General features: G+C 33.5%; 1 protein-coding gene, 1 long non-coding RNA gene and 2 pseudogenes across 5 annotated transcripts; all 4 read left to right on the top strand.

Annotated features, from left to right (window-relative positions):
* Positions 1–8,906: 8,906 nt before the first annotated feature.
* Positions 8,907–12,423, top strand: LOC146942483 (uncharacterized). Of its 2 annotated transcripts, none has more exons than XM_085756437.1 (4): positions 8,907–9,369; positions 9,464–9,616; positions 10,311–10,709; positions 11,356–12,423. In XM_085756437.1, the coding sequence occupies exons 1-4, from the start codon at positions 9,007–9,009 to the stop codon at positions 12,298–12,300; spliced, it is 1,860 nt and encodes a 619-aa protein (XP_085612563.1). In that variant the 5' UTR covers positions 8,907–9,006; the 3' UTR covers positions 12,301–12,423. The 2 variants fall into 2 exon arrangements, with proteins under 2 accessions (XP_085612563.1, XP_085612562.1); XM_085756436.1 differs by having other exon boundaries at positions 9,458–9,616.
* A 1,299-nt stretch (positions 12,424–13,722) lies between these two features.
* LOC146942482 (FBD-associated F-box protein At5g56370-like) lies at positions 13,723–17,117 on the top strand (annotated as a pseudogene). Its single transcript, XR_015032719.1, has 5 exons — positions 13,723–13,950; positions 14,213–14,985; positions 15,133–15,270; positions 15,359–15,758; positions 16,856–17,117. The product of XR_015032719.1 is annotated as an FBD-associated F-box protein At5g56370-like (transcript).
* Positions 17,118–20,859: 3,742 nt separating this feature from the next.
* Positions 20,860–23,431, top strand: LOC146942481 (F-box/FBD/LRR-repeat protein At4g00160-like; annotated as a pseudogene). The gene is made up of 4 exons (XR_015032720.1): positions 20,860–21,504; positions 21,615–21,747; positions 21,824–22,128; positions 23,295–23,431. The product of XR_015032720.1 is annotated as an F-box/FBD/LRR-repeat protein At4g00160-like (transcript).
* A 929-nt stretch (positions 23,432–24,360) lies between these two features.
* Positions 24,361–24,897, top strand: LOC146942480 (uncharacterized). Its single transcript, XR_015032722.1, has 3 exons — positions 24,361–24,489; positions 24,568–24,655; positions 24,759–24,897. It is a non-coding gene; the product is annotated as an uncharacterized LOC146942480 (long non-coding RNA).
* The last annotated feature ends 1,989 nt before the right edge of the window (positions 24,898–26,886 follow it).

Below are 26,886 nucleotides of genomic sequence, written 5' to 3'. Positions count from 1 at the left end.
ATATATAGTTTGACTCGTTTGGTTCATGAGTTAGCTCGATAATATATATATACGAAAAAAATAAAAGCTAATAATAATAGTGTAAACTCCTTTTAAAAATAGTGTACACCGAATTTTAACCCTATGGCATAGTTTCACTAGTTCAAGACTTCACGCTTTCAAATTAAAATAGTCCCACATCGGGGAGTTTGTAAACATTTTTAGCAGAAGTACCTATATAAGAAAAGCGCATCACATCCATAAGCTTGTGATGGTGAGCGCTACATTTAATGTACAGGGCTACTTCCATTCTCCCTTAGTAAATTATTTTTGAGGGGACCTAGTATTCTTTTGTTTATTTGGTATGTTTATATGATACGCATTATTCTACCAAATGCTTATGAATTATCATGTACTAATCTGAATGAGGTTGGCTAGTTTTATGTTAGTTTAACTTTTGTCATTTAAAAAAATAAATTAAAAGGCCAAAAATGTAAATTTTTGAAAAATAAAACAGTTAAAAATTGAGTGAATTAACTAACGATTTGAGCTTAACGAGCCGAACTCGAGCTCAAAAAAAAGTTCATCTCAAACTCGAGTCGAGTTTCGAGCCGAACCAATTCTTAACAAGTCGAGCCGAGACAAGTTCGATTCGACTCGACTCATTTCCAGCCCTACACAAAACACTGTAAACTCTCAAAATATCCTTGAGCAGAAAATGCTACATTTTTTTACACAACCATATATAAGATTTTCTGTATCGGAACTTTTTGAATTTGAAAAGTGAGCCATGCATGAAACTTTTTTTGTTATGTGATTTTTCAAATGCGTTGGAGGAGAAATTGAGTTATTGTCCATTGATGAGTATGAGGTAAAATTCTCTTGCACGTAGAATCATATTGGATAAACAACTTATTTGTAATTCATAACATAATTGCTTACGCACAAGTTTACATAAACTATTTTTATAAAAAGATATTATAAAAATATTAAATTGTTTTTGTATATGCTATAAACTACTTTTATAAACTATATTGGATAAACTTTAAAAATAAGCAAAAAATGTGAAATTTGCTCAACCTTTTTTCATAAGTTCTTTTAAACATTATCACAAAAATTATAAATTCAAATAAGTTAATCTAAACTGAACTTTAACGCATGATACTTAAAAACAAAAAACACGGAAGTTTCCTAACAGAGAATGATGCAGATGTGGACAAACATGAGGAAAGCATCAAAGTTTATATGCAGCCAACTCAAGTTGCATGGGTGTGTCACATGTGGGTCCATTTCCCCAGTTTAATCTCATCTCATCTCATCTCTAACATTTACTACCTGTTAAGGAGCACATTCAAGGCTATGCTTAGCTAGATGCACCAGCAGATTAGGACAGGACATTCTTAATCTTAAACTTTTTTTTAATTATTCTTTATAAAATCAATTTAATTACGTTTTAAAGCAACTATAAGATATGTCTGCAAAAGATGTTGATTTTGTATCACTAAATCCTGATTAATAATTAATTGGTGAAGTGGGATATGCTCGTAGATGGTTATGCCCCACTATAGGTCCAAGTTTTTCACTTTCCACCATTTCTCTATTAACATAATCCATTTGGGTAGAAAAACACCTAATACTATGTATAATTGTCAATTGCAAATCAATCAAGATAACCTTATAACAGATTCACACGATATTGGATTATAACGTTGTTAAGATTTAAGGTGGATTAATGCAGAACTTTTCTTTCGTGTTTGGTAGAATTATGGACATATAATGATATAACTACCACGGCATTCTTGTTCAAAAAAAAAAACTACCACGGCATTACAAGTAACTTTTGTTTTTTAATGGGTACAATTGTACATGTAAGTACGAATAATTTTCAACAATACCATATGAATTCAAATTGACCATAATCGGACTTGCACTTGCAAGAATTTAAATTGACGCATCCATTCAAAAAGAACTAATATTGCGGCATGAAAGAAGCTAGATTAGGGATTATGAAGACAACTCTGGATTCCAAAGTCCATTTCAGGTGACGTTAGCCCGGGAAAATTAAGATTTTTTCAAAACGGGACATTTTTTTTTTAAGAAATTAAAATGGAATTTATTAAAATCGCAATGAATCCAAACCAGCACAATGAATGGTAGTCTAGGAGTCGAAAAGTAGCAACATACAAAGGAAAACAAAAGTTGTACCAAAACCCTCACCCTCCATGCATAAAAAAAAACCTCAACCAACATCATTCAACCACCTACCGCTACTCGCACACAACCCCCAAACAACAACGTCAAGAACCAACACAACAACCTACAATGTTTGAAAAACAACCGGTAACAATAACAATTAAAACAACAACAACCACCTTCGCCGCAACAACAATCGATGTCACTTAACGAATTCACCTTTGCAACAACAACAACAACCAATGCAACAACAAAATCCACCTTCATAGTAGCAACCATCGATCCACATCGACAAACCACCATATAACAGAGTAGTCGAACCAGATGAGAAGGTTCTTATCGAACCCAACCGTTGAGGACCCACCAACACCTCCTGGTACCGCCAAAATCGTGGCCTACATCACCACCAACACCTCATCCACATAGATTTGGATCGGAAGAAACAACCATCACACAAAAACACCAGACAACCTGCGTTTTTTCTAACAAGCAAACTCAGCACCCGCAAGGAAGAAAACAAAACCGCCACAACTACAGTACCAAAACCACCACCATCACCTCCTCTTACCACCAAAACCGAGGCTTACCTCACCACCATCACCACCGTCACATAGCCATTTGGTGAACCACCAACACATCTACAGAGCCACCACACAACCACCATGAAAACACTCCAAAAACCATCTTTCACCACCAGCCCACCACGGACCGCCGCACCAACGACCACCATTTCTGCTGTACCACCGAAGACACTCTATCATCACCTAGAATTCCACCACTGCACCACCACCACAACAAACCCCCACCGAAACGAACCACATTACCACCACGACACAAAACCTCCACCCTAACCACCACCACAACTCGTGGAAAACATCACCACATTCACCTCCTTTCACCACAAATGCAAAACTGCCAGATTCTGATTGAGAAGGTCCAGAGGAAACCCAAATCGATACAACAACAAAAAGGAACGAAAACAAACTAAAAACGGTCAATGGTTGAAAACGAAACCGCCGTCGTTTCGAAAACGACCAAAAACAACCAACAAAACATGCAGGATCATCGGAGAACAACGGCATAAACGCCGGCACCGACAGATCTGATGTTAAAAGGTGGTGCGGAGGACTGGTGTCACTCATCGTACCACCACCATGACCGGCTACATCTTATAAATTGAAGGATTGGGGTGGAAGATTCATCACGGGACAGTTTGTTTTTTTACCATTTTCTCGTTCATTAGAAATATAATGTTTGCCCTAGATACACCCATTGTCATTCAAGATCCATAAAGATTGCTCTAGATACACCCATTGATATTTTTAAAAAAAAATAAAATGACCGATGTGTATAATTATTAACGATACAATGTTTTTTTGACAGCATAATAAATTATTAACAATATATTTAAGGTCATTTGCACAGGTCCACAAGTGCACAGGCTATATTAATATGACCTGCCACTTCTTTCTTGTGAATAACTTAGTACGTCGTTAGCCTTGATGATTGCTCTCCACCCAGCACATTTTGCTCGCACCCTGCAGCCATGCCAAATTTACCCTTGCGCAAGTTAACTCACGCAATGTTCCTGTTTTTCAACAAAACCCATCAGTCCGAACTCCAACCACCATTTTCTTTCCCTTCACCTTCAAAAACCCAAAAAGTGCGATTTTTTGGGTCTAAATCATCATCCCAAATCATTGCAAATCGTCAGGATCGTTATGTGTGATTATGTGATTGTGAAAAAAACGATGTTTTGGTGTAATTTTGATCGATTGTGTCGTATTATCCAATAATATTGTTAAACTGGCGTAATTAGGTTCAATTACGAGCATATTAGGGTTTGGACCCAAACTGCATTCAATGCACATCAGTACATCATTTAATGCTGTTCTGATATATCAGTAGTGCGTGAGTTAACTCGCGCAAGTGTAATACATTGCGTGAGTTAACTCACGTAGTGCTTTAATACATACATGACTATGCGTGAGTTAACATGCGCATAGTATTACTTTTGCGCATCTTAAGTCACGCAACGTTACTTAACTAACGCATAGTATTACACTTGTGTTAGTTAACATGCGCAAGGGCAAAATTGGCATGGCTGCAGGGTGCGAGCAAAACGTGCTGGGTGGAGAGCAAAATTCGTTAGCTTTTCAGGTTGCCAAATATCAAACCTATCCAACATGTTCTAGATTCAGCCCACCAAGTTCAATGCAATGCTGAGCTACTTGCTGTTGTTGCCGTAAAAAATATGCCATTCATCAAGTGTGCGATAACAAATTGGTAGATATCATAATCTTAATATTTATTGGTCATTAGTGCAGCAAACTCGTGCCCTTTTTACTTTAAATAATGTGATTATCGTTAACATTAAGTCAGTCATTGATGTTGGCTTGATGTGAACTCTCTGTCTACCAAGGCCGGACCTTGGAAAGTGCAAGAAACGCTACCGAACCGAGCCTCTAAAAACTATGGGCTCAAAAAAAATTATAATACTCACCCCCATTGAAAGAATCACAACAATTATTTCTTTTTCGCATAAACCATTTGTTTTCCTCTTTCCTACGACGTAGGAGTGACATTCCAAACGACACCGTTAGGTAAATTTTATCTCTCTATCACTTAATTTTATTTTGTTTTGTTTCGTGTTTAAAAGTTCTTCTGATTCTGATTTTTTAATGAAGTTTAGCTACACAAAAAGAATTCGCGTTTTGATTTTACTGGGGCCTATTTTAAAAATATAACCGGGCCTCCTATTTCATAGGAACGGCGCTGCTGTCTACTAATATCGTCCACTTATTACTGAACCATTTAGATCCATTGATTCTTAGCTCACAACCAAACCAAACAAGGCTTAGACAAGAAAGAAGTTTCATAAGTTCGACACAAATAGACCCGAAATTAAAGCACAAATTTTTCAAACAACTTACATTAGATCAATTCTATGGTGGAGGACTTAAACAAATCTTACATCATAAGCAAGTTGGTTTTTACCATTGAATTAATAAACTTTATCAATAAATTAAATGAAATAAGATGCGGTTTTTTGATCCAATGATTAAAAAATACATTTGTGCATGATGCAAGATCATCTTATTTGTACATGTTAGACAAAACCCTTACAAACAATGGAGATATAATTTACTCTCAATTTTACGGTGAACAATTAAGACTTACATCATGCACAAACTAGTTTCTATTGTTTGATTAATAAATTTCACCATTTGAAATAAATGATATATGAATATGTGACTTATTTATCTTGTGCATGTCGCAAGACTGTCTTGTTTGTTTGTGCATGTTAAACAAAACAAAAAAAATTAGTAAATCAATCTTAGGAAATTAAAGTGGCTTCCATTATTTTAGTTTACCGTTTTCTTAAGTAAATCAATCTTAGAGAAACACTTGTGTGGACCATGACCAAGAATTTTGGTTTGGTCACAAACACAAGTTTTTCTCCTTCTCTCTCTTCTCTTCTCTCTTCTACATGTGCTCTCTCTTCTCTCTTCTCTCTCTTCTCTCTTCTCTCTTTGTGTGTAACCAAACCAAAATTCTTGGTCTTGGTCCACACAAGATTTTCTCTCAATCTTAAGGAATTAAAGTGGCTTCCATTATTTTAGTTTACCGTTTTCTTAACTTGCTATATAATGAATAATGAAGCCGAGAAGAGTTACAAGGATGACTTGAATCAGGGGTTGGAGAAGTTTATTAGAAGAGTGATCAGAGGTCAAAGGTTCGATCTCCACCTCAACAATAAAAATTACAAAATTACTAACATTTGTCGTAAAAAAATAAAGTTCTAAAGAGTTCGATCTCCACCTCAACAATAAAATTTACACGTAAAAAAATAAAGTTCTAAAGAGTTCGATCTCCACCTCAACAATAAAAATTACAAAATTACTAACATTTGTCGTAAAAAAATAAAGTTCTTACTAACATTTATCGTAAAAAAATAAAGTTCTAAAGTGTGAGTCATCTGCATTTTGTAGAATTTGTGAAGCATGGGGAAGCAATCGGTCGTAAAAAAATAAAGTTCTAAAGAGTTCGATCTCCACCTCAACAATAAAAATTACAAAATTACTAACATTTGTCGTAAAAAAATAAAGTTCTAAAGTGTGAGTCATCTGCATTTTGTAGAATTTGTGAAGCATGGGGAAGCAATCGATGACTCCTTGTAGTGGTGGAAATTTGTCGGATCGGCTGACAGACTAACCTCTCATAGACTTCGGCCATGCTATACTTTTTCTAAAGACTAATTTTTTTTATAAGCCTATATAGCTATAAGAAAAACTTTTAAAACTTACCTGATCAACCTACTTAAGTAAATATGAATCATATTTTTTTTATTAATATTAGTAAGGGTTAAATATGTTTTTGGTCCCTATAAATATGTCAATTTTTCGTTTTAGTCCCTCTAAAATTTTCCTTCAACTTTTAGTCCCTATAAAATAGATGCGAAATATGATGTTGTACGTCAAATTCTCTAAAATGTCATGTTAATTATTTAAAAGCGGGTTTAATTTTATTGGTCCATTAGTCCATTGGTCTAATTTTCTATTATAAGTTCATTAACATATACATGATTACTTATTTAAATACGTTGATACGACAAGATTCTAAACAGACTAAAAAGTAAGATCATACTTTCAAAAGACTAAACTAAAATTGAAAAAATTAGTCTATAATCGTTACATATGAAATCTATACCTTAATTTTTTTAGCATACTAGACTTAGCGTGCATTTAATTTCCTGTTTGCAACACACAAAAGCACGTTTGCACGCTTCTCTATGCATTTTTCCGTGATTTCCAAAAACTCTAAATATGTAACAAAATTTAAAAATTGAAATTAATCCAAGAAAAAAAAATTATACGTAACACAAAATTATTATTTTAAATTTGTTCAATACAATAGGAGATATAAAATTATACATAACACGAAAAATCAAGCGGTTGATAATTTTTTACGAATATCGAATCAATTATGAATATTTAAGTTCAAAATTTAGCAAAGATCAAATGATTAAGGCAAACTCTTAAAAATAAAAAGATTAACACAAGGAAATACGTAACACCAAACAAACAAATGACTCGCTTGTAATATACTAATATTACAAAAGTGCATGTGAGCTTAACTCAGTTGGTAAATATATGCAATGTCCGGGGTTCGAACCCCAGACACTACGAAAAAAATACTAATATTACAAAAATGAGAATATAACAAAATTTCACGAGATGAAGTAAGATTGATTTCAACCTCCAACTCCTAAGATTGATTTTAAATTAAATTAAAATAATTCTTTTTATTGAAAAAATAAATTAAAATTGATGTTTATATAATAATTTTTTATATATATATTTTAATTGTTTTTTTTTTTAAATAAGAAAGAAGAAGAAGAAAAAAAAAAGAATGTAAGCGTGTGCATGTATGTAATGGGTGTGGGCCGTAGCGGTCCTCTTACACGGAAATATGGAAAACCGAAAAACTGTGACTGATTCCATTTGAATGTGAGTGTACAAACCATTGCATTCTCCAATTTTTTAATTTTTACTCGTTAGAAAAACAAGCAGAAAAAAACACATAACATATACTATAAGTTATAAACACGGGTCCCTTTAGTTTGGACCAGTCATAGTTTGGGTCCAACTTGGACCAGTGAAATGACCTCCTAATGTAGGTTTACTTCCGGTTAAAAATACCCAGCACAGTGGTAGTTCAAAGCAGACTAGCAGCACACCTTTTGTCCATAAGTGGCAGATTTTGAGCAGATCTGTGTTCTTGCCCTTTCCGGTTTCATCAAACACCCTCTTTTCTTCTTCTTCTTCTTCTTCTTCACTCTCTCATATAAACCATCACCACAACCTTTCTGGAACCTCAACTCAAAATCTCAACTAACTCTTCAACTTGGGTCCTCAAAACAACTCCTTCTTCCTTACTTTCTTCCTTCCAATTTTGTCCAAGCATTTTATTCTTGTTAGCAATTTTATCAGATCTGATGTATTTGATTCTTGACTACATAGCCCAGGCCCCAGTCATATTGTAGATTTTCTACTCAATACTAATAGCACACAACCATATATTCTATATCTCTTCAATTTGGATTGGTTTATTTTTTTTAAGGATTGGTTTGATTATCATTAAAATTAAAATAAACGTGTATAAAGACATAACAATTTAATAACTTGTAACAAAAAAGATAAAGAAAACCTTGAAATGACACTGTTTTTTTTTTTATTTCGAAGGTATATTTCAATTTCAAGTTTTTCAATCTGACCTTTTGATTTGTTTGAGGATAATGTTATAAAATAGTTTGAGGTTTAATTTATGTTAATATGAGTGATTAACCATTGTTAATGGGCAATGAATTTTTCTCTTCACTGTGTAAATTTTAGTGATTAACGATAAGCATCCTAACAAAAATGAAAAAGACAGCAAAAAATTAATTCACTGCATGGAAGAACATGTAGGCATGTGAGAGACATCAACTTGCTGTTAAGGTCTCCAACATATAATCTAAACCGTTGGACTTTAAGTGTAATAAATCAATGGCTTATATTCAATGGGTCTAAGTTGGACTCAAAGTTTTAGTGGTGCAAGTTAAAAGAAACCTATAAACACGATCGTAGCAGCGAATAGCCAAATTAAGATTCATTGGAACGCTTGTCAATTCATTCCTATATGTTTTTGTCCAACATATCAATATATATACTCATCAAATATATTATTAATCCATGACTTGTTCATCAAATCAAATCAAATCAAATCAAATACTATTACCCTAGCTAGCTTGTGCTAGCAACAAGCTAAGAAGAAGAAGAAGAAGAAAGAGCTATGGCGATGATGATGAAGAAGTGGTGGTTGGCATCAAAGCAAAGCAACAAGCACACAGTGAAGGTGAACCAATTAAAGCTTGAGTTAGGACTTTTTGGAGCCAACGTGGCAACTACTGTAAACGACAAATTAGCCATTGAAATAACATGGATTAAGAAATGCAATGAAAATTATTCTTCTTCTTCTTCTTCTTGTATGATTCCCTTTCATCGTACCTTAAAACCACCCTGCAGTCATATCACTCCCTGCCGTAGATTCGTCGCTGCCGGGAAAACTCCTTCTCACGTTTGGGACAATCATGACCTCTGTGTCTTCAACCTTGGACTCAAACATGTCTGCCACGTCACATTTAATGTCTTATATGTAAGATAGGAACATCTTGTTCTGTTTCTAACTTCATTTTTCATTAATATTTTGTTTATTTAGTTGATGTGTTACTATGTGTGTATAGGGACAGGGTGGTGGGGAAGAACCAAAAGGTAAAATGGTGGTGGTCGGAAAAGTTTGTATGACTCTAGCGATGGAGGAGATGAAGACCGAATCCAATGTTCAAAGGAAGCTTCCTATACGGTTGAAGGTCAATGGATTAATCATCGAAGCTACCCTTTTGGTACGCTCCATTCTTTTCTTCATTACTATAATTAATTATGTAATTTTAATTGCTTTCTCATTTATTAATTGGTCAAACCCATTTCACAAGCTCACTTCACGCACCAAAAATAGAAGGCAATACCTCTATTACACATGCCATGTTTCGTACTAAAATATATTGTTGTTGTATGCTATATGAATGAATTGATTAATTACATGGTTCATAAAACACCTTCATATCCATCTTAAAAATCATGGTTGAGCCTAACACTACCTCACAAAAACGACTTGTGAGGTAAGAATTACCTCCACTTATAAATACACCCCTTCACGACCAACATTATTCTGTTTGATTTGTGAACATAAATAATAGGTGGTCTGATAGCGGAAACCCGATAACAGATGACTAACAAATCTTAAGATTTTCCATATATTTATCAGATCAATGTTAGAAAGACTTGTCTTTTGTTTTTCTTTTTAACAATAACATGAATAATTGTAGCTTAAATTCTTAGCACAACCACTAAGATTTGTGTAGTTTTAAGAGATTTGAGTAGTTGCATTAGTGATTATATCTTAAATTATTAATGAAATCATATTGACTCTTTTTATACACCAAAAATCAATTGTTTGCAAAAGCAAGGTGGAAACCAACACCCGTTAATTAATTAAATAATTAATTTTTAACGAAGGTGAGTAATACTTTATTACAGGTTTGTCTAAGGTTATTGAAGCACAGGAATAATTCTGATGATGACTTAGCAATAACCTTTGAAAACACGGTAAAGTCAGATAAGAAACACGGGACTATAGAAAAAGGGAAGTATTTGACATGCTTGACAAAGAAAAACAATGTGAAGTTTGATGAAGGTGATCAACAACATCCATATGAGTCAGATGGGTCCCCTGTGTTTGACTCTGATGAGTCATCGAACGAATCCACAACAAGCGGTGGCAGTTCAAGTAGCAATAGCCCCACAGAGTCAAGAGTTACTTTTCCAAGTTCAGGGACAAAGACAAGTTTGGATATCAATAGAAGGTTCAAGGGGTGGGACTTTAAGACAAGCACCGCTCAATTAGAAACTTCTACAATCCATCAAACTCCTTTCACGGTATGTCAATTCTAATTCAACACTATATATATATATATATATATACTCTAATGTACTGTACATTTGTACCCTACTTTGTTTCTTTGTAACTAAGTGTAATTGTTCAACTAGTTTTAACTAAGTGCTATTAGTCCTTTGTCAAAAAAAGGCTATTAGTACTTCTTTTGTCCTTTTTTTGAAGAAAACTATTTGTCCTTGAATATTGAATTTTTTAAATAAATTTTTAACTTTGTTAATTATTTCTTTATCATTAGCGGGAAGCAATTCAATTTTAATATTGTATCAAAGTCTATCAAAGATGTATTGGGTAATTCATTATGAATTACTCAAGTCGCGCTACAAATTATTGTATGGTTTGAGGGAGTGTGTTACTAGTCTTACATTAGATGAGATAATGTCTAAACATGAGTTCATAAGTAAGACATGAGTTCATAAGTAAGGATAGTTTATTTTGAAGAAGATAGTTATCACTTTAAAAGTTAATTTTGTAAATGTTAAGTTAGACATAAGCAAAATTTTAAAAGAAAATATCAATTACTAACCAATTTAATAATATTACTATTTTTTTTAAATTTTCTTGATTTAGTTTAGGGGGTCTTAAAAAAAGAAGTGCATGTTAGAAATTGATGGTCCTCTCATTTTGCAGAAATCAGATGAACTTTCTCTAAGATCAAACCTTCAAGGAAATTCAAGTAAATGGGAAATGAAATATATTTTAAGCAGAGATGGCCAATCAAAGCTCAAAACTAACGTGTTTTTTGCTTCCTTTGATCAACGAAGTGAAAAGGCCTCTGGTGAGAGTGCATGCACAGTGTTAGTTGCACTAATATCTCACTGGCTCCATACAAATCAAGGTATACCAACAAGAACTCAATTTGACAACCTCATCACACAAGGTTCATCTGAATGGAGAAAATTGTGCAAAAATGATCACTACTCAAAACACTTTCCAGATAAACATTTTGATTTAGAGACAGTCATTGATGCCAATTTGAGACCTTTAGTTGTTCTGCCTCAGAAATCATACACAGGTTTTTTCTCCCCTGAGAAGTTTCATTGCTTAGAAGGAGCTATGTCTTTTGATGAAATATGGAATGAGATAAACAACAACAACAACAACAAGAACAAGGTGGTTGATTTTGAACCAAGAATTTACATAGTTAGTTGGAATGATCATTTCTTTATTTTGAAGGTAGAGGTTGATGCTTACTATATCATTGATTCATTGGGTGAGAGACTTTTTGAAGGGTGTCAAAGGGCATTTGTGTTGAAGTTTGATGATTCATGTGTGATGTATGGGAAAGTAAATAAAGATGAAGAAGTTAATAAGGATGGGGGTGCAAAGAGTAGTTCAAGAGGTGACGAAAGTTTTGAGATAGTTTGTCGTGGAAAAGAGTGTTGTAAAGAGTTTATCAAAAGTTTTCTTGCTGCAATATCAGTTAGACAACTTGAGAAAGAGGAGAAGAAATGGAGTGTTTCAAATCCTTATCTTCACCGGCAATTGCAGATTGATTTTCATTTTAGTTCTCCTTTATCCTCTTCCACATCTTCTATGTTGTATTTCTTAACAAATGAACATCTAGAGGCCTAACCACTGGGACTAGGAAAAACATAGTCACACATTTAAGGAATTTTGACCGTTGGATGAAGATTGAATAACTTGTATTACGACTTTATAAATAAATAATCTCTAAACTATGTTTTGGAATTTTAATATTGTCCAATCTTCATTGATTAGCTACTATTAGCTTGTAAGAGTTTTTCTGCTCAATTAAGTTATGATTTTTCACTTATATATAATGGTCCTTAGCTTTTGTAACTTAATAAATGTTTTTAGAAGTGTATTTCTTTCTGAGGCAAATTTCTAGAAGTTTATGAAAAGCCAAATATTGAGATGCATTAATTTTAATTTTATCAAAAGCCAAATATTATTGTTCAGGAAAAATAAAAAATATTATTAAAGATTCAGAAAAGTATTTATGCATAGCATGTTAATTGTACAATTCTGTGAAGTTAAATTCAAGGCACTTGAGTGTGAGTGAAATGTTTAATCACATGTTTTAATCGCAATTGGTTCATCTACCTCATATTATAAGCTATGGTTTATTAAAAAATATTGTACACTTTATTAAACTATTATTAATTTATATTTTTCTAAAATAAGAGAGAAATGAATAATTCGTTAAAGAGACACCGCAAAATCAAACTACAATATTAAGTGACTTAAAACTACAAAATCAAACTTCTACAGTCAAGTAGACGAAGAGGGATACCAACATTTTCTTTTCAACATTCTCTTTAACATGTACTCTCTTATAAAGTAAAATTTGTGTGGGTCTCGTACTTTAAAAATGGGTTCCATGTAAAATGGTCGGATATACTTGGATGTTGGATTACATCCAAGAAAAAGTTGCTAATATTCTTATTAAGTAGAAACATCATGGACACTAAACGTCTAAACTATAATTTACCATCTTTCATATACTCCATCCGTCTCATAATAATTGTCTCTTTAACATTTTTCTCTGTATGAAAATAATTGTAACTTTAGAATATCAATGTAGTTTATTATTTTTTTCCACTATTATACCCTTAATTATTAAATTTCATCAAACTTAACTACTCCACTAACTAAAATCATTGGAGTACTAATTTTATCATTGAAATCAATACAATTAATCATTTCCTTAATCATCGTGCACAAACATTAAACGAGTTTGATACCAAGGGAGTAAATTAGTAGAATTACTCCTTAAAAAAAAAAGAATTAATAATAATTATTAAATGTGTAACAAAGAGCTTGACCAAAAAAAAGTGTAATAAAGAGAATTCTATTATAAAAATCAATATTTTCACTCTTTTACTAATTTTTTTGACAAACACTCTTTTGGTAGTTAACAAAGAAAACACAAATTTAGAATTTTTTTTCCATGTCATTAGAAATGATATCTGACGCAGATCTCGAGAATTGGGTAGTACAGTAAATGGAGAGATAGATAGCAACTCACAAAACATGGCCAATGCGAAGAAGAGTAATAGGGTTTTCTGAAAGAGGAAGAGATTGGATTTGAAGTAGCAAAAATACAGCATCCTTAACCAACCCACTCACTAAGTTACATAACTTGTTCTTCTTAATCACTACATTCTGTGTATCACCATTTCTCTCTCTTTCATTGGAATCAACTGTTTCCTTTGTGGTCGAAACAACATTCATGTTTAATTATTATTATTTATGGAAAATGTTAGTGATTAAGATTGATATTCTCTCTTTTGTATGAGTTTGGATCAGAGACCTCTAACTTAGCTCAAACCAGTTAGATTAATTTTTTTTTTTAGTGACAAATGTTACTAGTTAGTTGTTAGATTTACTATTCATTTTTGGAATGATAAATGTCTAATCTGCTTTTACTTCTGTGCAAAATCTGCCATCACAAATTTTATGTATCAGTTGTTATGTTGTTTTGTGCTGAAACATAACATTTTGGTTGTTCTGCATTCTGCAGAAAATTCAAGTTTTCTTACATCAGAAATGTCATCAGTTGCCGATAACGACGATGATGATAGGATCAGCAATTTACCGGAGACTCTCATCTGTCATATTCTCTCTTTTCTCCCTACCAAACAAGCTGTTGCCACTAGTGTCCTTGCAAAGAGGTGGATACATCTATGGTGCTCAGTTCTTGCGATCAACTTCAGCAACACAGAGCTATATCACCAAGAAGCCTGTTTTCGCTTCAGCGAGTCCGTGTATTCTGTTTTGCTTTCACGTAATTCCATCAAAAGTTTTTGCCTTGGGATTACATATGGTGAGGAGGGCATCATTGGCTTTCCCCATGTCGTCAAATGGGTCAACCATGTTGTACAAAGCGGTGTTGAGACCATTGATCTCCTTGTGGATACTATGTTTGGTGGTGGTCCTAAATTGCCTATTAGCATTCTCAGCTGCAAGACCCTTGTTGTTCTCAAATTTCAGCGTTTCTCTGTGAAGGGCTTTTCTTCCATTAGACTTCCCTGCCTCAAAATCCTTCATCTCAGCGAATCTGGGTTTTTTAATATTCAAGATTTCATGTTGCTTTTGGTTGGATGTCCAATTCTTGAAGAATTACAAGCACATCATATAGGTTTCAGATCTGAGGATTCTCTTACATATCAAGAGCGTAATAGCTCAAGCTTAAGTTTAAGCAAGTTGACCAGAGCAGATATGGTTTGCTTTTATTGTCATTTTCCGTTGACGGCACTTCGTAATGTGGAGTTTCTCTGCATACAAATGGACGAGGTTTGAATTTAATTATGAATATGTTGCCATGTAAAAACACAGATGGAAAGGATATGAAAAACCTGATTGTTGTGTATTTTCGATTCTGCCTTGTTTTGATAATTTCCCCTTATTTCTGAGTGTTTGTCTTTCTACATTGTTGTTTAGATGTATCGCCCTCATGATGAGATTCCCACCTTTCATAATTTGACCCATTTGACGCTTCTCTCTCTCAACTATAACTGGAAGCTCTTAGTACATGTGTTGAGTCACTGCCCAAAGCTTCAAAAACTTGACCTTAGTGAGGTTTGTTTAGTTTAGGGATTGTATGTGATTTATTATTTCCTAACATGCCTTTGTGGTTTGTTTAATTTAATTTTATCATTATTAATAGGCCACCGAAGATTGTATTATACCTGATGTCCTGGAAAATTGGGTTGACCCAAAGTTTGTTCCACACTGCATTTCATTAAACCTTAGAACTTGTACTCTTTTGAGGTTCAAAGGCCTGCAAGGTGAGCTTCTGATGGCAAAATATATTTTGAAGAATGCAAGAGTTTTGCAAACCATGACAATTCGGTGGACCTTCGCCTTGTGATTATCTTCTTCCTCCTGGGCCCATGCTACGTGTCGATTTTCAGTATATTGAAAGAGAATTATCCTCGTTCCCAAGGGCCTCTGCTACATGTCAACTTTCAATCGAGAATGTCAACTATGAGTTTCTCGAGAATAGTTACAACAACAACCAAGCCTTATCCCACTAAGTGGGGTCGGCTTTCTCGAGAATAGTTAAGGTATAATATAACTTGTAGTTCCTCTCTTATGTTTGTCAGTTCGTTAACTTCTACCGTTGTGGTCATGAACTTTATGTCAGTGCACAAGTTTAGGAAATTTGATCCTTAAGATTCGCCGCCCTGGCAGCCTGTTTCTTCGACTTGTTTATGAATTCATTTAGCTAGATTCATGTTTATCCTTTTTCGGGTGGTTGTATGTTAAATTATGATTTGATGCATAACCTCATGGCTTGAGTGTGAAAGTTGCAAATTAGTGTTTCTCTTTGACACAGTAGTATGGACAAAGCCTAAACAAATAGTTGATTTCTCAAAGGTATCCTTATTTGTCTCTGTTTATTAATGTTTTGATTGTCCCTTTGAAGAAGACTTATATCTAAATGATGTTTTTAAAATATTTAATTTATTTGACATGGGTCACTTCACTAAGCTGTCAAGCTTTATGGAAATTATATAGTTATAAGGGGTAGTTCACTAGGCATATAAGCTGTCAAAATTCTACTGCTGCACAAAATTTAATAGATGCACGATCTTTTAAAATTATACCGTTCTTCACATCTTATACTCTTTTTGCAATGGAAGTTTGTAATCTTTGATCCACTTGATAGATAAATTTAATACTCAGGCATAAGGTAAGGCCAGGCCACGCCACGCCACATGATGAGACTGTTTAAGGGGTCTAATATCCCAAGAGATAAGGCCATGGTATTAGCATCCTGGTGAAGGGATTGATTTGTTCTTGTGGTACTGTTAGGACGATGGTTATGCCCTTCATTGTTGACTTTACTATTGGTTGGTTGGTTGGTTGTGTTTGTAATTGATGCTGTAAAAATAGAAGTATAATATGTTCTGGTTTGTGGTAAAATGGTTTGATGAAACAACAAGTCCATACTAAAGTATTATTTTTCCTGTCTGCGCAGCAGCCAGGCCATAACTTGTGATTTAGTTTAATTTTCTTCCTGTCTTGATAAACAGGAAGTCGGTGGTGTTTATCATGAGTTCCACAGCTGAAATTTTTATGGTTCTTGGCATCAAAAAAAAGAAGACATGAAATTTCTACTTGGATTTTTACTTGCCTTTTTTTTTTTTAATGATTTCAGAGAACAGGGAGAAAAATGATTGTGAGATGCAGTGTATCATCTGGGCTTAATGGAATGCTATGTTCCAGTGGTGCTATGTTCAAGTAGTGTTTATTTTTCTCGTATCAACAGTTTAGGGGAGTATGGAAGTAAGTAATGTTTCTTTTTTGTTGAGAGAGTAGTTTGGGATATGTGTATATGCACCACGACGCCCTCTCAAGCTGTGTGTATGTAGTGCATTGTTTGTTATATGAGAAGTAAGCTGGCAACTAATGTTATGAAAGTATGTATGAAGAGGGGATGAAGTGAGAGTGAACTCCAGATAGATTTTGCAGCATGCTTGATGTTTTTTTTTAGATTTTATCTTGTACAAGTAAGAACAACCCATGACTTGTTGAAATTAAAACCATGTTGCACTTATTAGGAAATGGATATGCTGTCATGATGTGGTGTTATTTATACATGAGTTTATTCATATAATTTTTTAATATCTTATGTTTAAATAGAGACTTCAAGGCAGTTTCACGTAACTTCTAAAATCTGAACGATTAGAAAACACAATTAAGTTTTTTAATAGGTAAGTTTATGTAGTTGATCATGTTTCAGTAGGAGTGAATAGTGTATATATATTTATAGAATTATATTGCAGTTTTGATTATTAATGATATACATAACTACTCGTAAAAAAAAAACACAATCGAACTTATACATGTTTGAAGTTTAATAATATAGTATTTAAATGATAACACATTAAAATCGTTCAAAAATAACACATTCAGCCCTCAAAGGAGATCATTCCACGCACTCTTCTTTAGGTAGTTCTGCAAAGATAACACAATCGAACTTATACATGTGCTTATTATTATGTCTTTCAAAAAAAGGTTGCAGATTATGAGCCAAGAAGTTGACAAGGATGGAGGTGCAAAGGTGAGGTAAATTTTGTGGTAGTTTGTCGCGGACAAAAGTGTTGTAAAGAGTTTATCAAACGATTTCTTACTGCAATATCAGTTAGACAGCTAAAGAAAGAGGAGCAGAAATGGAGGTGTTTCAAATCTGCAGATTGATTTTCATTTTAGCTCACTATTATCTTCTATGTTGTATTTCTTAACAAATGAACATCTAAAAGTCTAACAAATGGACCTACAAATGCGGCTAGGGAAAAAAGGCTAGACATTAGACTTTGTTTGCGAGTTTGAAGGGGGGAGGGAGGGGAGGGTTTGGAAAAAAGGAATGAGTGCTTTGGTTTGGGGAACTAAAAAATTGTATTGAAGGAAGGTTTTGGAGGTTGGGGAGGGTTTATATAAATTCTTCAAATTTAATATATGTTGTTATAATATTCTTAAAATTAAAGATATATTAATCATAAGCATTAATTTATCACTCTCTAAAAAAAATACTCTTTCAAAAAAATGTGAAATTTTCTCAATTTTACCCTATATTTATGGTGTCGTTTATGGTATGAGACATGAATAGGTCTCCTATGGTAGGAGACTATATAAAAGTCTGATTTTTTTTTTTTGAGGTAAATTGTATTTAAGTAATCCATTTAAATGCAGGGTAATTTTGACGTTTTCTCTTAAATAAAATTTTATTTTCCTGGATTACAGCATTACTGCTCTTCTTGAACGCCATCATTTTCTTTCTCTATCTGGATGCTCTCAACTCACCATCACGATCTTACTCTCACCACCGCCACCGGCCGCCGTTTTTATCAATCACTGTCACCACCGACCGTCGTTCTCCTCCGTCACCACCGGCCGCCGTCCTAACATAACCTAGCTCCACGAAATCGCCACCCTAGCTCCAGAAATATAGCACGTGTTTCCGCTTCTCACCACCATGCCGCCGTCCGTCATCAGCCACAATCACCATCATCAATAAAATTAATTAATTAATAAATTTAAAAATGGTTTTATTTATTTTTATATTAATTTCCTTTTCTTATTCTTCTTCTTCTTCTTCTGCGTTTATCTCAGCTTATTCCTGTATTCTTTCTTTAACATCAATATTCACAACAACACAACAATCACTTAACAACATGGTTTCATTCTCTTCTTTGTTGCGTAGTAGCATGATTTAGTGATTCGGAGATTGATTCACCCTCTTCTTTGTTGTGACAGAAAATCAATCAGATCTGTGTTGGATTGTATTGTGTTCATGGTAGTGATTCAGAAATTCGGATTTGTGACAGAAATTCAGAACTTAAACCTAATTTTACTTCTACACCCTTTCTTGTATATGTGTTTGCTTTGTAGGTTGTGAGGCAAAACTTGATGACAATTCTATGTTTGCTCTGATCTGGTTTGATTGAGGATTTTTTACTCTGCGTGTTGCTGGATATTTGGAGAAGATGATTGCTTCTATGAGCTTGCTTTCAATTTTACCAACAATGCCAAAAACACCCTTTTTTTAATGAATATAGATATTTAAATAATACAATTTTAGTGGATCATATGACCCGTAAATCCTAGCCATTCAAAAAATTTCAACTACATCCAAGGGTTGATATCCATTTTGCAAACAAAAAAAAAAAAAAAACTCAAGTCTCCTACGGTAGGAGACCTAAAGAGGTCTCCCACCGTAGCCTTTGCCTATCTATGAATTCTAATTGTTCAATCGTCATTGAATAATACTCCCTCCGGTCCTTATTATAAGAAAAAGTTGACTTTTTAGGTTCATTGTGTAAGTGATGTATCTAGTCTATATTTATAATAAAATACATTAATTATTCTATGAACAAAAAAAATCAATTGTTTCTTATAATAAGGACCGGAGGGAGTATAATATAATAATTCAGTACAGTTGGGAAATTAGAATCCTTAACTATGTATCCCACCATTTACTATTTTTCAGTGGTTTAGACTAGGGAGTCATTACTCAATTTTAACTGACTATTACTTGCTCAATCGAAATTATAAATCGTTTTAAGAAAAAACAAAACTGTCTTAAATTATAAGTCACTTTAAAATATAAATAAATCATTAATGCTATTTTTTTCCGATTATAAGCCTAACTATTTTTTATTTTTTCTTTGGGCTTTTTAATTTATCTTTCTTATATAATTTGCTTTTTAATTAATTAATTTGTGTAAAATTGTCAAAATAACTTATAATTTGAGATAGAGGGAGTAGCTTGTAAGAATTTTTCCAGTTAAAATGCGTTTAAAGTTTTCGATTATACAATGGTTGTTTTGTATACTTGAGATGCTCTTAATTTGTGCTTAAAGGCACAACTACAAGCTAGCATTTTTCATAAAATATATATAATTTTGTTTTATAATAGACAAAATGACGATAACAATTGAAAATTCATACTCATAAGTGGACGAGTCAGAGTTCTAAATCGGTCTAACAATTTTGCCATTAAAATTAAAAAGAGAACAATCATCAATGGATATATGTCACATAGCTCTCGAGAATAAAACTCACATGATCCAAGTTCAAACTCTGATCACGAGATCTCTCATATAACAATTTTGTGAATTAAACTAGGATTGATGCACAAATAAAATAAAATAGTATTAATAATTTATTAATATTATAAAACCACATGAAAACAAAATAATATAAAAATTAGTATTTTGTCCTGCTCTGCTAGTTGACTGCTGACTGCTGCTTCTTAGAGAAGTTTCTTTTGTTTTGACGGAAAGCTTATTAGAGAAGTTTCTAAACATTTAATTCTTAGAGAAGCTTCTCGGTATTAAATGGAAGAAGATTGTAACTCACCAACCAAACATAGTTTAAGTTAATCAATGGATGTCATAAAAGTAAAATGAAAAGTAGAAGAGGAATGAAAAGGGTTTTCTGAAAAAGGAAGGAAAGCATAGAGATTGGAGTTGGAGTATAAAAATTACAGCATCCTTAACATACAACAGTATTACTTGTTCTTCTTAATCACTTCATTCATTTCATTCTGGTGTTGGTGTTGGTATGCTTTATCTACTTCTCTCTTTATCTACTTTTTTACTTGTCATGTTTCTTGTGCTGAAACCTACCATTTTGGTTGATTTGGATTCTGCAGAAAATTCAACAAAAAAATGTCATCAACTGCGGATGTTGATGATGATTTGATTAGCAGTTTACCAGACGCTGTTCTCTGCCATATTCTCTCTTTTCTCCCGACCATAGACTCAGTTGGCACTAGCGTAGCGTCCTTTCAAAGAGGTGGATGGATCTCTGGTGCTCAGTTCCCACTCTCAGCTTCGTGGACTTGGAGCTGAATGACCTGGAAACTTGTTTTTACTTTAATGAGTTTGTGTACTCTGTTTTGCTCGCATGTAATAATCCTTATCCAATCAAGAGTTTCACCCTCGACCTTCACCATCTTGGCTTTCCTAATGTCATCAAATGGATCAAGGCTGTGATCTCAAAGTGAATAGTTTTGGTCTTGCCAAATTGCCTGTTTGCATTCTCAGCTGCAAGACCCTTGTTGTTCTCAAAATTAGACGGTTTCTGACGGATTTTTCTTTCATTAGGCTCCCATCACTCAAAGTCCTTCGTTTTGAAAATGTGTTATTTCTAAATGTTCGAGATTTCGTGTTGCTTCTGGATGGATGTCCAATTCTTGAGGAAAGCAAGTTGACCAGAGCAGAAATGTATTTTTGTCATTTTTATTTTCCATTGACAGCACTCCATAATGTGGAGTTTCTCTTAATAGAAATAGATCCATGAGTATGTTGCTACATGGTAACACTCATGGAAAGGAGATAGAAAACCTGATTATTTGTGCTTTTTATGTTTCCCTTTTTTCTGAGTGTTTGTCTTTATATGTTGTTGTTTAGATACATCGTCCTAATGATGAGATTCCCACCTTTAACAATTTGACCCACTTGGAGCTTCATTCTCTCAAGTGGAATTGGCAGTAAGTGCTCAATAACTGTCCAAAGCTTCAAAAACTTGACCTTAGTGAGGTTTGTTAAGTTTAGGGATTGTATTTCATTAATTATTTTTATTTTACATTTGTGACTTATTATTTTATTGTTATTAACAGGCCTCCATGGGTGGATTTAGGAAAATTGGGTTGACCCTGGATGTGTTCCACAATGCCTTTCATCAAACCTTAGAACTTGCACTCTTTTTGGATTCTTAGGCTTACAAGGTGAGCTTTTGATGGCAAAGTATATTTTGAAGAATGCAAGAGTTTTGCAAACCATGACAATTAGGGGACCTTCGCCTGTTGATTATATTTTAGCCCAAGTGTCTGTGTCACATTTCAACTTTGAGTATATTGAAAGAGAATTATTCTCATTCCCAAGGGCCTCTGCTACATGCCAACTTTCAGTTTATAAAGAATAGGTAAGTTATGAAACTGGCAATTCCTGTATTATGCCTGTCATTGTTAACTTTTACCATGCATCTGTGGGCTTTGTGGCTTAAACTGTGAACCTTGATTGCCATGAACTCTGTCTCGGTGCATAAGTTGAGGAAAGTTGATCTTAAGACTTGCCAAATTTGTTTCCTTTACTTGTTTATGGATTCAATTAGTTAGATTCATGTTTATTCATTTTCTGGGTGGTTGTATGTTAAACTCTGATCTGATGCATAACCTCATGGCTTGAGCGTGAAAATTGCAAATTAATGTTTCTCTTTAACTCTTAACTATGGACAAGGATTAAAAAATTAGTTGATAGTTGATTTCTCTAAGGAGTCCTTATTTTTCTTATTTTATTAATGTTTTGATTGTGCCCTTGAAGATGACTTAGATCTAAATGATCCTTTTATAAAGTATTTAGTTTATTTGACATTGATCACTAGGCAGTTAAGCTATAAGGAATTAGTAATTTATAATATGTAGCTCACTAGGCAGATAAGCTGTCAAAATTTTACTGCTCCACAAAATGCACTAGTGTTGCATGATCTTTCAAAATTGTACTATTCTTCGCAACTTATACTCTTTTGAAATGAAAGTTTGCACTCTTTGATCCACTTGATAAAGGAATTTTTTTATTGAAGCATAAGTTAAGACCATGTCACATGATGATGAGACTGTTCAAGGTATAATCATGTTATGAGCTTCTCTCTGACCCACCACTGAGTTGTTGAGGCCAATAAACCAGGAAAGAAATTTAAAACCCCAAGAGATAAGGCCATTGAATTAGCATTTTGGTGAAGGAATTGATTTGTTTTAGTGGTACCAATAGGATTTTGTTTTTCCCCAACACTGTTGACAATGCTATTTCTTCTTTGTTAATATTGCTATTGGTTGGTTGTGTTCATAATAGATGCTGTAAAAGTAGAAGTATAGTGTATTCTAGTTTGTGATAAAATGGTTTGATGAAACATCGAACCACTACTAAGTTCCTGCTTGATAAACCGGAAGGTCGTGTCGTTTACCATGAGTTCCATGGCTGAAATTACTATGGTTCTTGGCATCAAAAAGAAAATAACATTAAATTTTCTGCTTGGTTTTTTGCTTACCTCTTTTTTATTTATTTATTTATTATTATTTTCTATGATTTCAGATAACAGGGTGAAAAATGATGGTGAGATGCAGTAAATTTCAAACTGGAAGTTGATTTCATTTGGTTTTGATGGAAGGCCATATTCCAGTAGTGTTTGTTTTTTGTTTCTCTCGTATTATTACTCAGCAGGGAAGTATGGAAGTAAATCATGTTTATTTTTTAGTAGAGAGAATAGTTTGGGATTGTGTGTGTATGGAAGTAAATGAAGATGTTCTCCCATGTTCTGTGTATGTAGTGCAGTAGTTCAATGATTGTTATATGATAAGTAAGCTGCCAACTAATGTAATGGAAAGTGTGTATAATGAGCAGGTGAACTCAAGAAAGATTTTGTAGCATTCTTCATGTCTTCTAAGATTATATCTTGTATAAGTACGAACAACCCTATTACCTACTTGTTGACGTTAAAATGAGATGGTGCACTTATTATGAAGTCCTGGTGTATGAAATGGATATTCTGTCACAATGTGGTTTTAATTACACATGATTTTATCCATACGATAGTTCAGTATACGATCTTATGTTGAAATAGAGACTTCAAGGCTGTTTCGCGTAACTTCTAAAATCTGAACGGATAGAGAACATGATTGAGTTTTTTAGTAGCAAAGTTTACGTAGTTGATCATTTTTTTTTCCTCATAAATTTCTTTCACTGTAGGTAATCTTATTCGATGTGTGTTGTGTACTAAATGTGCGTATCTTTTCTAGCCAGGATTCGAACATTAGTTTGTGAATTGAAGCCTGCATGTAGAGACAACAAAACATCAAGTGAATTATATCACCGAAATTGCTACGCAACTAGGACTCTTGGAACATATCCCTCTCTTTTACAACTCAATGGTACACACTATAGGCATGGGAAACCATTTCCTTTGACAACTGGAGGCCTTCAGTGAAAAAGATGATGTTTATTTGTGGCTGTATTGATAACTTATGCAATGGTATATAAAACCAACTTAACTCTATTAGTGTGATCCTTATCATTTAACAAACATCTTCAAGAGCCAACTTACCTGACAAAATACTGTGTCACGTACTCTCTTTACTCCCCATTCTTCCAATTACTCACAGATCTCAACTTCGATGACGGATCAGTTCGCGACGAAGAGAGCTTAAAACCTTATCCAATTTGATCAGAGAATCAATGAATTTGTTGTTCCTTTAGAGCAATTTATACTGTCCAAGTTTTAAACCTAAGGGTAAGCAAGCTAAGCTACCGATTTGATTTGATTTGATATGAATGACTTCTTCAATTCTTATATATTATTACAACCAAGGTTTTAAATGTTCTGGTCGTCGTTGCTTCACAATTCTTGAAATTATAGAGAATCACAGTCAAATACGCATGATGAGGCCACAATTACGGTCAGTTTGCTCAGATTGCCGATTTTTTGTTTACTATGATGTTGGCATTCAATTTAATTTTTATAATGCCACTTATGTTTGTTTTGGGAACTTTTAATTGTAGATGTCAGCGAGGATTCCTGAGCCAGAGATCAATAATTCCTATTACAAAGATTTTCTTGTACTTTGAAACTTAATCCTTTTTTAATTAGGTTTTCCTATCATTCATCACTGGGACAATGTAGTGGAACTGCTCCAGAATTGTCCCATACTTCAAATTCTTTCAGGTTCTAAGGTTTCTTTTGTTTGTGGATTTGTTTTGGTTCCTTCTTTTCTCCACACGTGTTTCATAAATCTTATTTTGGTATATGTTTTTGCAGACTATGACGGCTTCACTGATGAACTTGGATTTGCAACATATGTTTAAAGAATGTGCCACTTTTAGGGGTCATGAAGATCACCATTGTTGATGATGAATTGTCAAACCAGGATGCTTTAGAAGAATTAACCTCGTTCAAAGATTTATCCCAAATGCGAACTTTCAATTAGTTTCACCTAGTTTCTTAATATTTATTGTCGTCATTAGTTTTTTACATACACAACATCTAGATTTTGGTAGTTTGAAGGACAAAGGATTGTCTCATCAAACAAACGAACATAGGATTGTCTAACTTGATGGTGAACTTCCATTGGGGTGGAAGAACTATGCACTATATGTTTTATTATTGGACGAATATATTCTTATCTTATTGAATTGTTTAGATTATAATATGTATTTATAGAACGATTATTATCATATATAATTGTCAAATATGATGAAGCTAAGATCATAAAAGGCAAAAAATGAAATCTCTTTTTGGTGCCATCTCTTTTTCCTTAAAGGTGAGTTAGATCTCGTTGATATCTTTGCACTCTCGTTTGTTATGTTTTATGTGTTATGAAACTATGTACCCCCTCTTTATGCTTGATAGACAGATTATTATCACATTTAGTTGTCAAATAAGATGAAGCTAAGATCATAAAAAGCGAAAAGTGAACCTCTCTTCGATGCTATCTCTTTCTCATTAAAGGTGAGCTTTATCTCTTTGATATCTAAGATTTCTACTTAGTTAACTTAACATTGGATCTGACTTTAATCATTGAGTCAAACTTGAACTTATTCAAAAGCTGTTTTATTGGTTTTGTTTTCTGTAATTTTCAGCATGCAATCTTTGTTAATGTTATTAGATTTTTTTTTTTGTCACACTTCAGTTTTATTCATGTTTGCTTTTTGAATGAAGAATTGGGTTTGAATCAAACCTTGCTTTGCATGTCTAGGTATTTAGCAGTTTACTAGTGATAAGAAATCCACTTTGATTTTCAATGTCTTGATTCAATGGTTGCTATGGAGGAAGGCTAACAGAAATGTGTTATAACATGGTATTGTGTAGGGATTATTTATACCTTACCTCCCATGTCTTGTGTGAATGATGAAGATAGCTTCTTGATAAAGGTGTTTAAATATAGATTTCGTTTTATTCAAGAAGACTTATTTTGAAAATCTCTTTGAAAGGACTTGTTAGTTTAGCATGTGTATTTGGCATTTAAATATAAGATCAATGGTTTGTGCTTGTTCAATATTAGACTATAGAAGCTGAAGGTTGCTAAATATTTTCTTTTGGTTGGAAGATATTTGAATGAGTACTTCTTGTTTGTGGAGTAGATTTTAGAAGAGTTGTGCACTCTATACTAAAACTTAACTTTGGTGACATTCATAAGATGTAGTTGTAATGTATTACAGTTTTAGTATTACAAATCAGAAGAGCCTGTGTTATGATAAATTCATGTTTGGATTGTGCAGTTTTTTTTCATCATGATCAACAATCACGTGGCTTTTGTGCTAATGATTTTATAGCATATTGATTTGTTTGATTTTAAAAGAGAGCGGTTTACTTGTGTGTGGAAGTAGATTAATGTTTCTATCTTAAATGTATCATGTAACTGGTTTGTTTGAGGTTGAAGTGAACTTGCTATTTGTTTTCCATCTCTTTTTTGCATACATCATTTTTATTATTAGATACCGGTACTAATGATGTACAACATACACTATAAAATAGACATCTAGAGTGTCAGTTTTTTCTTTCAATTTCACCATTTACTTCATTATTTTTACCACATTTTATCGTTCTTCATCAATAAAAGCGGAAGACGGACACACGTGCATCTTGACGTTAGTCACTTAGTATTGCATCCGCTTAATACAACTTTATTTT

This window comes from Medicago sativa, chromosome 3, assembly GCF_051527215.1.
Source record: "Medicago sativa cultivar Bolivia chromosome 3, Bolivia_mono, whole genome shotgun sequence".
NCBI classification, from domain to species: domain Eukaryota; kingdom Viridiplantae; phylum Streptophyta; class Magnoliopsida; order Fabales; family Fabaceae; genus Medicago; species Medicago sativa.
The sequence above is the reverse complement of the archived record's forward strand: the minus strand, read 5'-3'. Positions and strand labels throughout refer to the sequence as shown.

Bases quoted from the DNA above. Each gene is read 5' to 3' on its own strand.
- LOC146942483 (XM_085756436.1), top strand. From the start codon at position 9,007: ATGGCGATGATGATGAAGAAGTGGTGGTTGGCATCAAAGCAAAGCAAC. The intron at 9,370-9,457 runs GTAAGATAGGAA...ATGTGTGTATAG, and splicing joins TCACATTTAATGTCTTATAT to GGACAGGGTGGTGGGGAAGA. The intron at 9,617-10,310 runs GTACGCTCCATT...ACTTTATTACAG, and splicing joins TCATCGAAGCTACCCTTTTG to GTTTGTCTAAGGTTATTGAA.